The 11,596-nt window shown below is 33.0% G+C and overlaps 3 protein-coding genes across 5 annotated transcripts; 1 reads left to right on the forward strand and 2 right to left on the reverse strand.

The window, feature by feature from the left end:
• Positions 1-7: 7 nt before the first annotated feature.
• LOC138139949 (peroxiredoxin 2-like) lies at positions 8-1,099 on the forward strand. The gene is made up of 2 exons (XM_069060568.1): positions 8-323; positions 374-1,099. Exons 1-2 carry the CDS (start codon positions 190-192, stop codon positions 828-830), a joined length of 591 nt encoding a protein of 196 aa, XP_068916669.1. The 5' UTR covers positions 8-189; the 3' UTR covers positions 831-1,099.
• Positions 936-8,032, reverse strand: Fim (plastin-2 Fim). 3 transcript variants are annotated; one of them, XM_069060559.1, is made up of 7 exons: positions 6,136-6,202; positions 5,867-5,953; positions 3,319-3,749; positions 2,801-3,269; positions 2,534-2,747; positions 1,917-2,452; positions 936-1,867 (listed from the first exon to the last, which is right to left on the reverse strand). In XM_069060559.1, exons 2-7 carry the CDS (start codon positions 5,915-5,917, stop codon positions 1,697-1,699), a joined length of 1,872 nt encoding a protein of 623 aa, XP_068916660.1. In that variant the 5' UTR covers positions 5,918-5,953; positions 6,136-6,202; the 3' UTR covers positions 936-1,696. The 3 variants fall into 3 exon arrangements, with proteins under 3 accessions (XP_068916660.1, XP_068916659.1, XP_068916658.1); XM_069060558.1 differs by lacking the exons at positions 5,867-5,953; positions 6,136-6,202 and adding an exon at positions 7,851-8,032; XM_069060557.1 differs by lacking the exons at positions 5,867-5,953; positions 6,136-6,202 and adding an exon at positions 3,963-4,064.
• A 1,693-nt stretch (positions 8,033-9,725) lies between these two features.
• On the reverse strand, positions 9,726-11,586 carry LOC138140212 (uncharacterized). The gene is made up of 5 exons (XM_069061040.1): positions 11,247-11,586; positions 10,895-11,176; positions 10,353-10,850; positions 10,167-10,296; positions 9,726-10,088 (listed from the first exon to the last, which is right to left on the reverse strand). Exons 2-5 carry the CDS (start codon positions 11,102-11,104, stop codon positions 10,003-10,005), a joined length of 924 nt encoding a protein of 307 aa, XP_068917141.1. The 5' UTR covers positions 11,105-11,176; positions 11,247-11,586; the 3' UTR covers positions 9,726-10,002.
• Positions 11,587-11,596: the final 10 nt, after the last annotated feature.

Consider the following 11,596-nt stretch of genomic DNA (forward strand, 5'->3'; position numbering starts at 1 on the left):
CGATCGAATATTTAATCCAGTGAACGGGAACGTCTCTACTCGGTACTTCCCATAAATATTTGATTGGCAAGATTATCTTAATTAAATAAAAAATAATCGATACCAACACATATAAATGTGTAAAAAGCCCTCTTACCCGTATTTTCCGTTCTGACTCAAAAGTCTCGGGAAGATTCGATAGTTTTCATAATGCCAATACTGAGTATACAAAAACCTGCTCCATCATTCAAAGGTACAGCTGTAGTCGAAGGATTGTTCAAAGAAATATGTTTGGAAGATTACAAGGGACAATACGTTGTTTTATTTTTTTATCCCCTGGATTTGTAAGTGCAAAACTTTGCTATTTACACCTTCTGTATCAAACAGCTTCTAGTACGTTTGTATGTCCAACTGAAATTATTGCGTTCTCTGACCGTGCTAACGACTTCAAAAAAATCGACACTGTGGTCATCGGAGTCTCCACCGACAGTCATTTCTGTCATCTCGCCTGGATTAACACTCCGCGCAAGCAGGGTGGTTTGGGGCCGATGAATATACCACTCTTGTCGGACAAATCTTGTAAAATTGCCAGAGACTACGGAATATTAGACGAAGAAACCGGAGTTCCTTTCCGAGGATTGTTCATAATCGACGTCGAAGGAATTTTACGCCAAATGACCATCAACGATTTGCCTGTGGGTCGCTCGGTTGATGAAACGCTTCGTTTAGTACAGGCGTTTAAATTCACTGACGAACATGGGGAAGTATGTCCAGCAGGGTGGACGCCTGGTAAAAAAACCATAAAACCTGACGCGGACGCCAGCAAGGATTATTTTGAAGCCCGCGATTGAACTACGGAATTAAGGCGCCACCTGCTAAATTGCAAATCATCACGTAGCAATGTTTTTTCGGTTTTATCACTTCGCACTGGTGGCAAGGAAAATAAAACAACAAACTATTCAGTTTTAATGTATTAAAATGGTTATTTTCTCGCGCCTTAGTATTTTAATTCTGGATTAAAAATAAAATAAAAAGTGTGGATATGTCATCACCTTAATTTTAGTAGATCGTCTGAAAGGAGAAATGGTAACTTTTATTGCCACCACAGCGTTACTTTTTTTATATAAAAACACAATAAGGCCTCCTTTCAGTTTTGTGTTTTTGATCAACAAGATGATTTTTTTTTTGAGTTCCCACAAATTAATCTAAATCACTAGTTTATAAAATTAAAAACTTACACATCTATAAATGGGCCTTACGACTTAATTACGCTCAAAATAATAATCTAAGTTCTATTACTTACTAGAAATTAAAATGGCACTTCTTTCCCAAAGCCAACGTAATAAATTAAAAAAAGGAATGTATAAAATATACAAAAACGATCAAATAACGCTTGTAATGGGAATGATTAAGTAAATTTGGAAAAATACGTCACACATGTAAATTGTCTTAGAATTACAGCCAAAATAAATTTTATTGCACTTTTACCTTAAAGGCATGTTAAAAAAATTTCCATAATATACAAAGTAAACTTATATACAAATGGTTCTGAATATGCGTGGAATGCGTAGTAATCACAGACTAAGCGAAATTAAGTATGCGCTAAATGTACACTGAATAGTATGTTTGAAAAATTCCAGACAAAACCCAATACAAGATTAAACAATAGATTAGAAACTGGAAAACAAATAAACTACCAGAATGTTTTTCCAAGTCACTACTGTCGGCGTGAATCCATAGTAGGAGTATAATCTAGCGCCATAAGACAAGCAAATACTGTCATCACCATTTTAGGTTTTACTTCAGCGATGTCTTCGGGAAGTGCGTATACTCGTGCGCCGGCTTTGCGAGACATTGAAATAGCATATTTCGCATTTGCAAGATTGTCCTGAAATGAAATCGGTAAACGAATGATGTGCTATCTACGAATAACTCACCTCTTCGGTACCACCGATTTTCAATAGGTCATAATTTATTGCACCCGGTTTAATGGCATCAATTAAATCGATTACTACTTTTGCGTCAGCTATTGAAGAATCTTGGAAACTTCTAATGGAAGAGTTTTTCCCTGCCGAATTGAGTTTATTATTAACCCACTGTACAATTTCCTTTTCAACTATGGGATTTCCAGACTCGGCCAGTTGTGAAAGCACTGTTAAAGTATATGCCCGCATCAACTGCCATATTAAGGCCAATGTTAACGTCACGTTTCCTTCATTTATATCCTGACCGGCTATTCCCACCAACGAGAAACGAATTTCTCTACCTAGCTCAATAGCGTAATTGCAATTCTCCAGTTTTTCCATGAACTTCTTTCGTGGGTTTGTAAACTTTCGGTGGACTTTGTTCCAATTTACGATGTTCGGTTTAATTATGTCATAAAGTTGGAAGACGACGATACCATCTGCGAGGTCCGAGTAAAGCCAATTTACATGTGGAGACACACCCATGGAATTTATCCAATTTCTATATGCTAAAATAATTAACATTTAAGTGTAAATTTATAGTAAATAATTACGAAAAACATTTCAATTTACTTAAGTCTATTACTTACTTCTCTCTTCTCTAGTTTCTTCAACTGTTTCATACCCCTCTAAAACGCCATTCGTTTCGTTTAATCCTGGGTGGTTATTAAACAAATTAGCAACAAATGCCAAATTTAGTTTGTAAACTCCATTGACTACATCTTGGGGAGTAACAAATGCTCTACACTTAAGCTTAGCGGCTTGTTGAAGCATAATTTCTGCCCTCTCATGAAGATCTCTTTCCTAAATCAAAATCAATTACTTAATTGAAACTAATGATTAAACAAGTTGTTTACCATGAGGGCATCCGTGTTTACTTCAGCTTCTTGAGGAGCAATCTGCCTAAGTAAGTGACTATACACCTCGGAATCTGTTATATCACTTTGGAAATTGTTTATACGTCTTGAAACTCCTGCACGTTCCAAGTGGTAATTTACCCATCGCAGTAGAATTGCTTCTGGCGAAAGTTTCATTAGGTCTTCGATTTTTTCATCTTCTGACAGTAAAGTCGTCAGACCTGGACAGTGCTCTAAAGTGATCTGATTAAAAAGACCAATTCTTATAATCTGCCACAGAAGTCCCAAAACAAGATGCGGTGTTCCTTTTGACAAATTGTGTGCGTCAATGTTTATAACATTGCATCCAATAGCTTGGGATGAAGACAGAGCTAGAGTAAGATTTTCTAGTTTGGTGTACAGCGTTAGATTTTTCTTATTAATCGCTCGCTCGTCTATTGTGTCGGGACAAGAATGGTTAATGATCTTGCTAAAAATTCACCCTATATTTTTATATTAATTTAGTCGTTATATTTTACCATAACAATATTCCATTTTTTACTTTGTCATACAATAATTTTCCTTCTGGATCTATGGGCAACAAATTTTTCAAATCGGGATCGTGTGCAAGGTTAGAATTAACCCAATCTGAAAACGCTAACTGTTCTTCTACACGAACGGAATGTGTTGTTCCTTCATTTGAGGCTTCTGATGTGCCTCCTAAATGTTGCAAATTTTCTCTTTTTGTGACAGCCATCTTAAAGGTACTCGCTACCTCGTTGGCTTTTAAATCACTACATAATTTTTGGAATTCTTCTAAAGTCATTTTTCCAGGAATACGAGCTCGATTGGAATTATTAAACTCGTCTTCCAAAGCGCGGGCTTTAAAGCCTGGAATTTTAAATCCGCATGCATCCAAGGCATCTCGCAATTCTTTCAAATCAATGTAACCATCACCATTTTTGTCGATCTGGGAGAAATCAAAAAACATCATGATAAAATTTATTATTTTTCTTGCACGTCAGGATGTACCAATATAAAACTTGCAATAACTTAACAGTCAACTACCCTATGCTCTTGACAATATTTTCCTCTGTTAATAATCGAGTCACTCTGTAGAATTGTTAGGCAAAAAGTATGTCATGGTAGTTAAAATTTGTTATTTTTAAACATCCATATATACTGTTATTTTATTCCAAGGGCACGGAATCAAGTTCAAATGCGATAAGCAATTGCATTTAAATGTTATAAATGTGTCTCTTTCCCGCATACTCGTTGAACATTAAAGTAGGTTGCGACTTTGTACTTCACAAATGTCATTAATGACCCTTGAAATATAAAGAAATATAGTAGATTTCTGATAGTAGCTACTAGCTTCGTATTTCATACGTGTATGTAGGCTTCAAATGAACAAATCAGAAAAACAAAAACAACTAGAAATTTACCAATGCTTTTTTCGTAATTTTTGCACAATGTTTGAAATACTACGAAAACTCTTATGTTATAATTTAAAAACGGGATAACTGTTGAGTTGTGTGACGTAGTAGTCTGCAGTGGCAAAAATAATCAATAAGTGGTTTTTTGAATAAAAAAATCGATTCCAAGTACATATCGCTATCATGACAAGAAACGGCGTTATCGGTAAACAAAACTGGAATTAACGCATTATATACTGTAAGACAATTTCGTACTGTTATTAACAAACTGCATACCAAAATGTGCCAAAATGAAATAACCACCACCACTGCATTCTCCCCAGAAAATCAATCGGCAACGTTGTGTACTTAGATTTGATTTGTCTGGCATCCTAGTAATATCAAAATTACCATTAGTACACTTAGTGTAATTTTGTTTTCACCAACTTAAATCAACAGGTGGTGGTTATTTGATTTTGCCACGGCCTTTATTATGTGTATGCATTTTAGATACACTTTTTGTTCTATAAATCTGAAGTATATACGATGACCTTTAAAAACCACGCCTCATAATCTCGTTCTTATCTATTGAATTTTAATCTGTTTTTTTTTTTTCTAAATCCTAGCGATCCTCTAATTGGTCGCAAGAAAAATTATTTCGCAAACTAAATATGATGCAAGAAAACGTAACGTCTTGCCTAAACCTACATATTGTTCAATATAATAAACAAATCACGTTTGATATTCGCGTATTCGCCAAATATATGAATTAAAATACGTAAATACGTGACTTCACGTTGTCACAATTTGAGTTCAAAGGCAGAGACAAACAACTGGGAAATGATCTCTGAAATTGCCACTTGTCATTATAGTTACCTACGATTAAACCAGAGGATCTTAAAAGTGGCCATATTAATAACAAAAAAAATTAGTTAAGTACACCATTTGTTTATATTTATGGTTGCCTCCGTTTGTTGCTGAATATTACATGAATATTAAGTTATGTTTATCGTTTGATTATCGCGAACGTGAAAGATCACAACTATAAAGATACTGTCTTGTCTGAAATGTGTCAGATTTTAATGAATTATCAGAATCAAAAGGAAATGAAAGGAGGATGTGTGGTCAGTACGATAACGAAAATAAAAATCCCTATGTACACTTAATGCACTATTTATAATTAGTTCGTTGTTTCATACTTATTAAGAATAATGATAAATTCGCCTGCGATCTTGATTAAGATTGATTTTAGCTGTAAAGTACAATCACTAGAATATTCAAACAATGAGCTGTCTTATCAAAGAAAAACGTCTACTAATTACGTGATTGACTTTAACATCTGTTAATTAATAGGAAATCGTTTTCTGGAAATAATATTCAGAATATTTAATTAATGAATTGTACAGCTGAACAGTATAGTGAATCACACCAAAAAGAATTTCTTTCTTCATGTGTACTCACAAATTACGTACGGTTAAGTTTTTTCACGTTTAAAATTGGTCCGAATCTATTGTTTCATTCAATGTCATATCTATCATTTAGTCCACGTACTATGCTTATCTACAAAACGACAGCAAATTCCTCAAGATCAATCTATCATAATGTTTTGGTAAATTCCAGACAAGTAAAACATTTATAAATATGAAAAAAAGGAATATTATGTCCCACTCACTTGTTGAAAAGCTTCAAGGGATATTTCATCCACTGGGTACGTTTCAGCCATTTTTATACACTGAGTATCATATCACGAATCTGAAAACTACAACTAACTCTGTGTTCACAAAATTATACAATATATTGTACATTATCACTTTATCAGTTAGTAATCGAAAATAATTTTACTTCGAATCGTATCTTAACCGATAAATGGAATGCTTGTAAAATAAAGTACTTATGTCACAATTAAAAAATGTAACTAATTGATTGATAGTGTTCTTTTACCATTTTCCGCATCTAATATAATTTTAACACCTTTCGGATTAACTTATACCTATTTATTAATAAATGTTCACTGAAACACGAACAAATACATGTATGAAATTATCTTAAAAAAGTGCCGCAAAAATAACATTTGTTAGGTATATTTGGGTGGGGTAGATAAATCTAAACTTCCTGTCTAGATATGAATTCGTTTTCTGCAACCCGAGTTTCAGTGCAAGAACTCATTTTTTGCTTGGTATACATTATTTGTGCAAAGCGTAACGTGGCCACGTAAAGTTTAAAATTTCTGCTTTGTTATATTACTTTACAATAAACCACTGTAACATAAATATTTGTTTGGCCATAATCTGTTACATTTACACATTAGTTTCTACACCGACTTTTGTATTTTCAGCTTCTACCAAAGTACAGCATATGTTAATTTTAGTATGATATTCTATCGCAACTACAAAAGCTTCTTTTGAAATAAACTAACGTCATTTTGATCGATCGAATGATTTACAGGTGTAAACCATGGATTAGGAAAATTTCTGATATCAGTGATAAAATTTAAAAGGGGAGGATGTCTTAACATAGATATAAGCGGGAATTTTTCCGACATCTGGATTTGTTTCCAATAAAGACAATGAACTGAAATTAAATATTGGCAAGAACATGTGGTCATGACATAAGTCTGATCATTATGCGAGTCAAAAAATACGCAGACTTCCGCCTGAACAAGAGGAACCAATACTGAACAGCGGCAATCATTCATTCTACAATGTATAGTAGAAAAAGCAATACCACGATTTACTTTATCAGTATTTCTCTTGTGAGACATGCGGAAACTACGCAATGGGTTGGTATTTCTCACAGGAAATTTTGTTCCGTCACATTAAGTGACTCAAAGCAAATTTTCTAAATATTTATTCAAGTTCCGACCTAAATACTGTACCCTTGACAATCGAAAATTATGTTTTATTGTTTCGACATGCACAATCAATATTAAAATTGAGATCATCGTGAAAGAAAAACCTCGTCAAGCCTATTTAAGGAAATGGGCACCTATTCAATCAACGTGTATTTTCATCTCCTATCGATCCAATATTTTAGCCTGGAGCCATCTATTACTCATAATAATATGTATTATAGATACAACTGGCACAGACATGATAAAGTTGACGGAAAAATCGCGGAAAAACTTATTACAAAAAATTCGATGTGGCGTGAAAAAGTTAATTTAGCGCTCGGTATCTAACAAATTCATCGTTAACATGATAAATTATGCGAAATATAAATTACTGGAACACATGTAGTAGCCGTTTAATCTATTTCACGCTTTGTCAGTAGTACAAGACACATGGTCTGTGCTTATAACAAATTCCGAAGGTATCCAATAAATTAGATGTATGCACGTAACAGATACATATTTATGACTAAACTACTATAACCCTGTGGTAAACTTATGACTCATACAAGAACAAGTCTGGTAATTTTTGTAAACTAGGAAAAATTGATATATCAATAATATCACGTCAAAGAGGTCAAGCTGAAGAATGCTGACAAAATATCATTTATTGTTAATTTCCCATAGGAAAAAAGAGGTTGGGCGTTGCTTGATCCATGTGTCACGTTCAAGTGTTTGCTACGATGTAAACATTAATGAAATCCGTACGGAGATAAACCACAAACTAGAAGTACATTGGTACCGGACTTAAAATTGGAAAAATACACACCTCGTGAAATTTTTCTTTAATTTCTTCTCGTTCATCAGGGGTTAGTTTAGCGAATTCTGAACACGGAGAAGCCATATTGTGATTCACGTTACAAACCCACCGTACACACAGCCACAAAACCGACTAGAGAATGAACGCGAATTCATCGAATGGTGCCCGAACTGGCTTTGTGTTATTACCAGTTATTACTAAGCGAAAGAGTGGAACACGGCGGCGTCAACACAAACTCCTCGATAAATACGTCTATTTATTTTTACTCATTTTCATCTGATTTTATTGTTCTTATGTTTGTTTTGTTATGATTCCATACATTGATTACGACTTGATGTCCCAGTGACAATGACATTCATCGATTCAAATAAATACGGACACAAAATTGTTTATCTCCTTTTACCTCAAAAATTATCTATCCTAAATATCTTAAATACCAAATTCCAATATTCTGCGTCTGTTTTTTCACCAGTAATTCAACATCTAAAGTCTAAACTAAATCTTTACCACACAGTAAAGTACCTGTTCAATTCAACAGTGTAGAATTTAACAATCGCTTTGGTGATACTTCTTTGAACATTCTTACACATTAAGTATAACTTGTTCGATACTTTTTAACTTTTTAAGTTTATACTCGTATTCTGTTGATTTTATAACATTAACTTCAAAGTCGAATAATATGACTAATGTACTTAAATCAGTTTGATTCAACAATAAGTTATCAAAAAACGTATTTACAGTAAAAAGTATATATTTATCTGATAAACATCAGCATTTCCTAGAAACTGCGGGAGCACCTATAGGTATAAAATTGAAACTGTTAATTTGTTTAAAAAATCAAGCGCCTGTTCTTCATAAAAAAAAATTGAATTAAACCTATTGGATTGACCCATTTTTTAATTTTTTGTCACATAAAGAAAGAATGAAATTATTGCCTAGAACCTAGATTTTGATATACGAAAATAGACAAATGGATTCAGTTACATAATAGTCATAATATCCAGATAAATTAAGTAAACGTAAATGCATACATCTACAAATAGAAGATAAATTGTTAGATAAATACAAATATTTCGTGTTAGGTACTTCCTCCAGGGAGGTGAATTTATTACGTACCTAAATATAGAGATAAACTACATAAGTCTATTCTTATTTATTAATTGACAGATATCTACAAATCTATAACAAAAATTGATCATTTTTTTGTTGACATGTCTACATATTACATACACTGACTTACAGGTATAAATCTCATGTTATCCACTAATATTAGGTAGGTGCATTCTATTTAAATTTGTACTTTTATTCACATCGTTAGTAGTTATAAAAATTGTATGTAATAGTAGCAACATACCCCTCCACAAAACGAGTAATAAATTCTATTGTTAATTTTTGAGATAATAAATTCTTAAGGTTAACGATGTGAACTGGAATAAATTTATTGTTATTTAAGTTCACACCAGCTGGATTACATTTCCAGTTAATATTTTATGTTCTTTGGTAAATTGCTTAATTCGGTTTTGTTTCCTTAGAGAATTTTGTTTTAGCTTTATTTATTATCATCTACTCTATATTCTTATCATAAATGTATTCAAATGATAAAAAACAAAATGTAAGGTCATACATAACTTATAAAAATTCTGTCTGGAAAATCCAATTCAATTCAATGACAGGAAATCGTTTCATTTTACACACCTTTATTTAATTGCACTTGTTAGTTAGTTCGTTAGTTAGGGTGACAATTATATTATTAATGTAATGATGGTAGAATTTTGTGAGGTGCGCACTATGTGACGTAATTTAACTTAATGTAATAAAATAAATATTACGCGCTTCAAAAGACTCAACAGGGTAAAAAATGTATAAATACAAAAAAAATAAATAAAAACAAACCTTTATTTTAAAAAAATACAAAAAGCGAATGCTTCTAACGCACCCAGTATCATATCAATTGAGACCGAAGGTCTAGAAAAAATTACTTCTTCATTTTCAGTACATTTCAATAAAAGCTTGTCTTTAATTTTTTTCTTTATTTTTTTATTATAGGTTTGTTTCTTTTGCTTTATATATTATGAAAAATTGAAAACATCATAGATAGGTTGCTGAGTTATTTAATGTAGGTATAATAAACTACATTTATATTAATATAGACAAATAGCATTTAATCGAATTCGGATCCAATAGTTATGCTTATTTCACCAGGTAGAATAAAAGTTTGATGGTACCAGCGGTTTGTATCCACCACAACTGAAATATTGCAATAAATATTGCGTTATAATAAAGAGCAATCAAATTGCGACAGTATTATTTATCTTATCTACGTACTTATTTCTCCAGATTCAACAGTCACCTGCATTTCTTGACATTTATAGTAACATTCCGGTGGTGGAGCCAAACGCCAAAGCTTTTTTCCTTTTAGTTGCGCTTGCCATGAAGGAAACTGCACATTGTCAACCTAAACGAAATAAAATATTTTTTTCGCATTACTTTATTCCACTGTTCTTGTCTTACATGCATGTGAGCACCTTGTCCCGGTCCTCCCATAAATATCCAGTTCAAAGCAATATTTTCAGAAGTGTTAGGTAGAAAATAGGGTACTTCATAATGTTTTCGAAGGATTCTTCCGGCGTAATCATTACAATTGCTCCACCCTATATACCACGGCTCTCCATTTTCCAATTCGGCTCGTTTTACATCCATGTTTAATGCTTCATGTAGAGAAGTAAATTCAGTTTTGTATGGGAAAAACTGACAAGAACTTGATTCACTCTCATGATTTGAGCTTTTATAAAGTTTCTGAAAGAACTTAAACGTAAAAATTTTCGAAGCTGGCCAATATTTAGCTCCGTCTGTTACGACAACTGGTTTGGCAGGACCAACAAAATTTGAATAAAAAGCTGAAGCTGATACGTTTTTAACTTTTACAACTTCAGTTACACTTTCACAAATGTCACAGATTTCGGGTTCTCGAAACCATTTAGAAGCATCTGACGGCATGTCAATCATGCACTAAAATATTTCTTGTTAGAAGCGAAGCAACAATTAGAACTTACCGTTGAATTGTTGAACAAATTAGTCGTGTGACCAGCAGCTACCAACATGAAAATAATTCCCATAAATGCGATAGTAGTCTTGTTTAAACACATAAAACGAAATTTGAAAAATATTTTTTTGTTCACATCTAGTTTAGAATAATCTTTCGTGACAAAATTAGTATTGTATTTTTGTAAAATCGCCTGAAGGCGTTTCTCAGCCTTCTGCATAACGCTTGAACATCGAACTGAGAAGACTTTCCTGCTAAACTTTATTTATCGGGAAAAGCGGGACCCAGCCGTCTGGAGGTAATCAAGTGTTAAATTGGTTAACACTATATTTGATAACACCTGCGTTTAAATTGATAGTTACCCATGACACAGTTCAGCTGAATTCAATTCTAATTGTGCTTTAGCAGGGTTTTACCTCATTTTTGCAACTTGGATTAGATAGTCGGAAATGTTACATCAAATTTCAAATTTTTGTGCATAACAAATTTAAGTTTTAGTGCGGTGGGCTTTCAACTGCAACCCATGACAATAATGTTCTCTCAACGGGACACAAAAAAACAACAACAACAACTTTGACAACAAAATGATTTAGCAGTCATTTCATACATTTATGTAATTAACATAATTTACGGAAGTAAAGAGAAACACACAATTACATTTTTTTTTTTATATATCAGACACTTGTACACTTGTCAAAGATTTTTTTAAATA

Source organism: Tenebrio molitor, chromosome X (assembly GCF_963966145.1).
Source record: "Tenebrio molitor chromosome X, icTenMoli1.1, whole genome shotgun sequence".
Taxonomy (NCBI): domain Eukaryota; kingdom Metazoa; phylum Arthropoda; class Insecta; order Coleoptera; family Tenebrionidae; genus Tenebrio; species Tenebrio molitor.

What these genes read in the sequence shown, in the direction of transcription:
- LOC138140212 (XM_069061040.1), bottom strand. Translation starts at nt 11,104, where the DNA reads ATGCAGAAGGCTGAGAAACGCCTTCAGGCGATTTTACAAAAATACAAT. An exon ending in ATTTGTTCAACAATTCAACG is followed by an intron (nt 10,851 to 10,894) that starts GTAAGTTCTAAT and finishes GAAATATTTTAG; the next exon opens with TGCATGATTGACATGCCGTC. An exon ending in GACAAGGTGCTCACATGCAT is followed by an intron (nt 10,297 to 10,352) that starts GTAAGACAAGAA and finishes TATTTCGTTTAG; the next exon opens with GTTGACAATGTGCAGTTTCC.
- LOC138139949 (XM_069060568.1), top strand. Translation starts at nt 190, where the DNA reads ATGCCAATACTGAGTATACAAAAACCTGCTCCATCATTCAAAGGTACA. An exon ending in TTTTTTTATCCCCTGGATTT is followed by an intron (nt 324 to 373) that starts GTAAGTGCAAAA and finishes AACAGCTTCTAG; the next exon opens with TACGTTTGTATGTCCAACTG.
- Fim (XM_069060557.1), bottom strand. Translation starts at nt 4,049, where the DNA reads ATGCGGGAAAGAGACACATTTATAACATTTAAATGCAATTGCTTATCG. An exon ending in AGAAACTAGAGAAGAGAGAA is followed by an intron (nt 2,453 to 2,533) that starts GTAAGTAATAGA and finishes TAATTATTTTAG; the next exon opens with CATATAGAAATTGGATAAAT. An exon ending in AAATCGGTGGTACCGAAGAG is followed by an intron (nt 1,868 to 1,916) that starts GTGAGTTATTCG and finishes ATTTCATTTCAG; the next exon opens with GACAATCTTGCAAATGCGAA.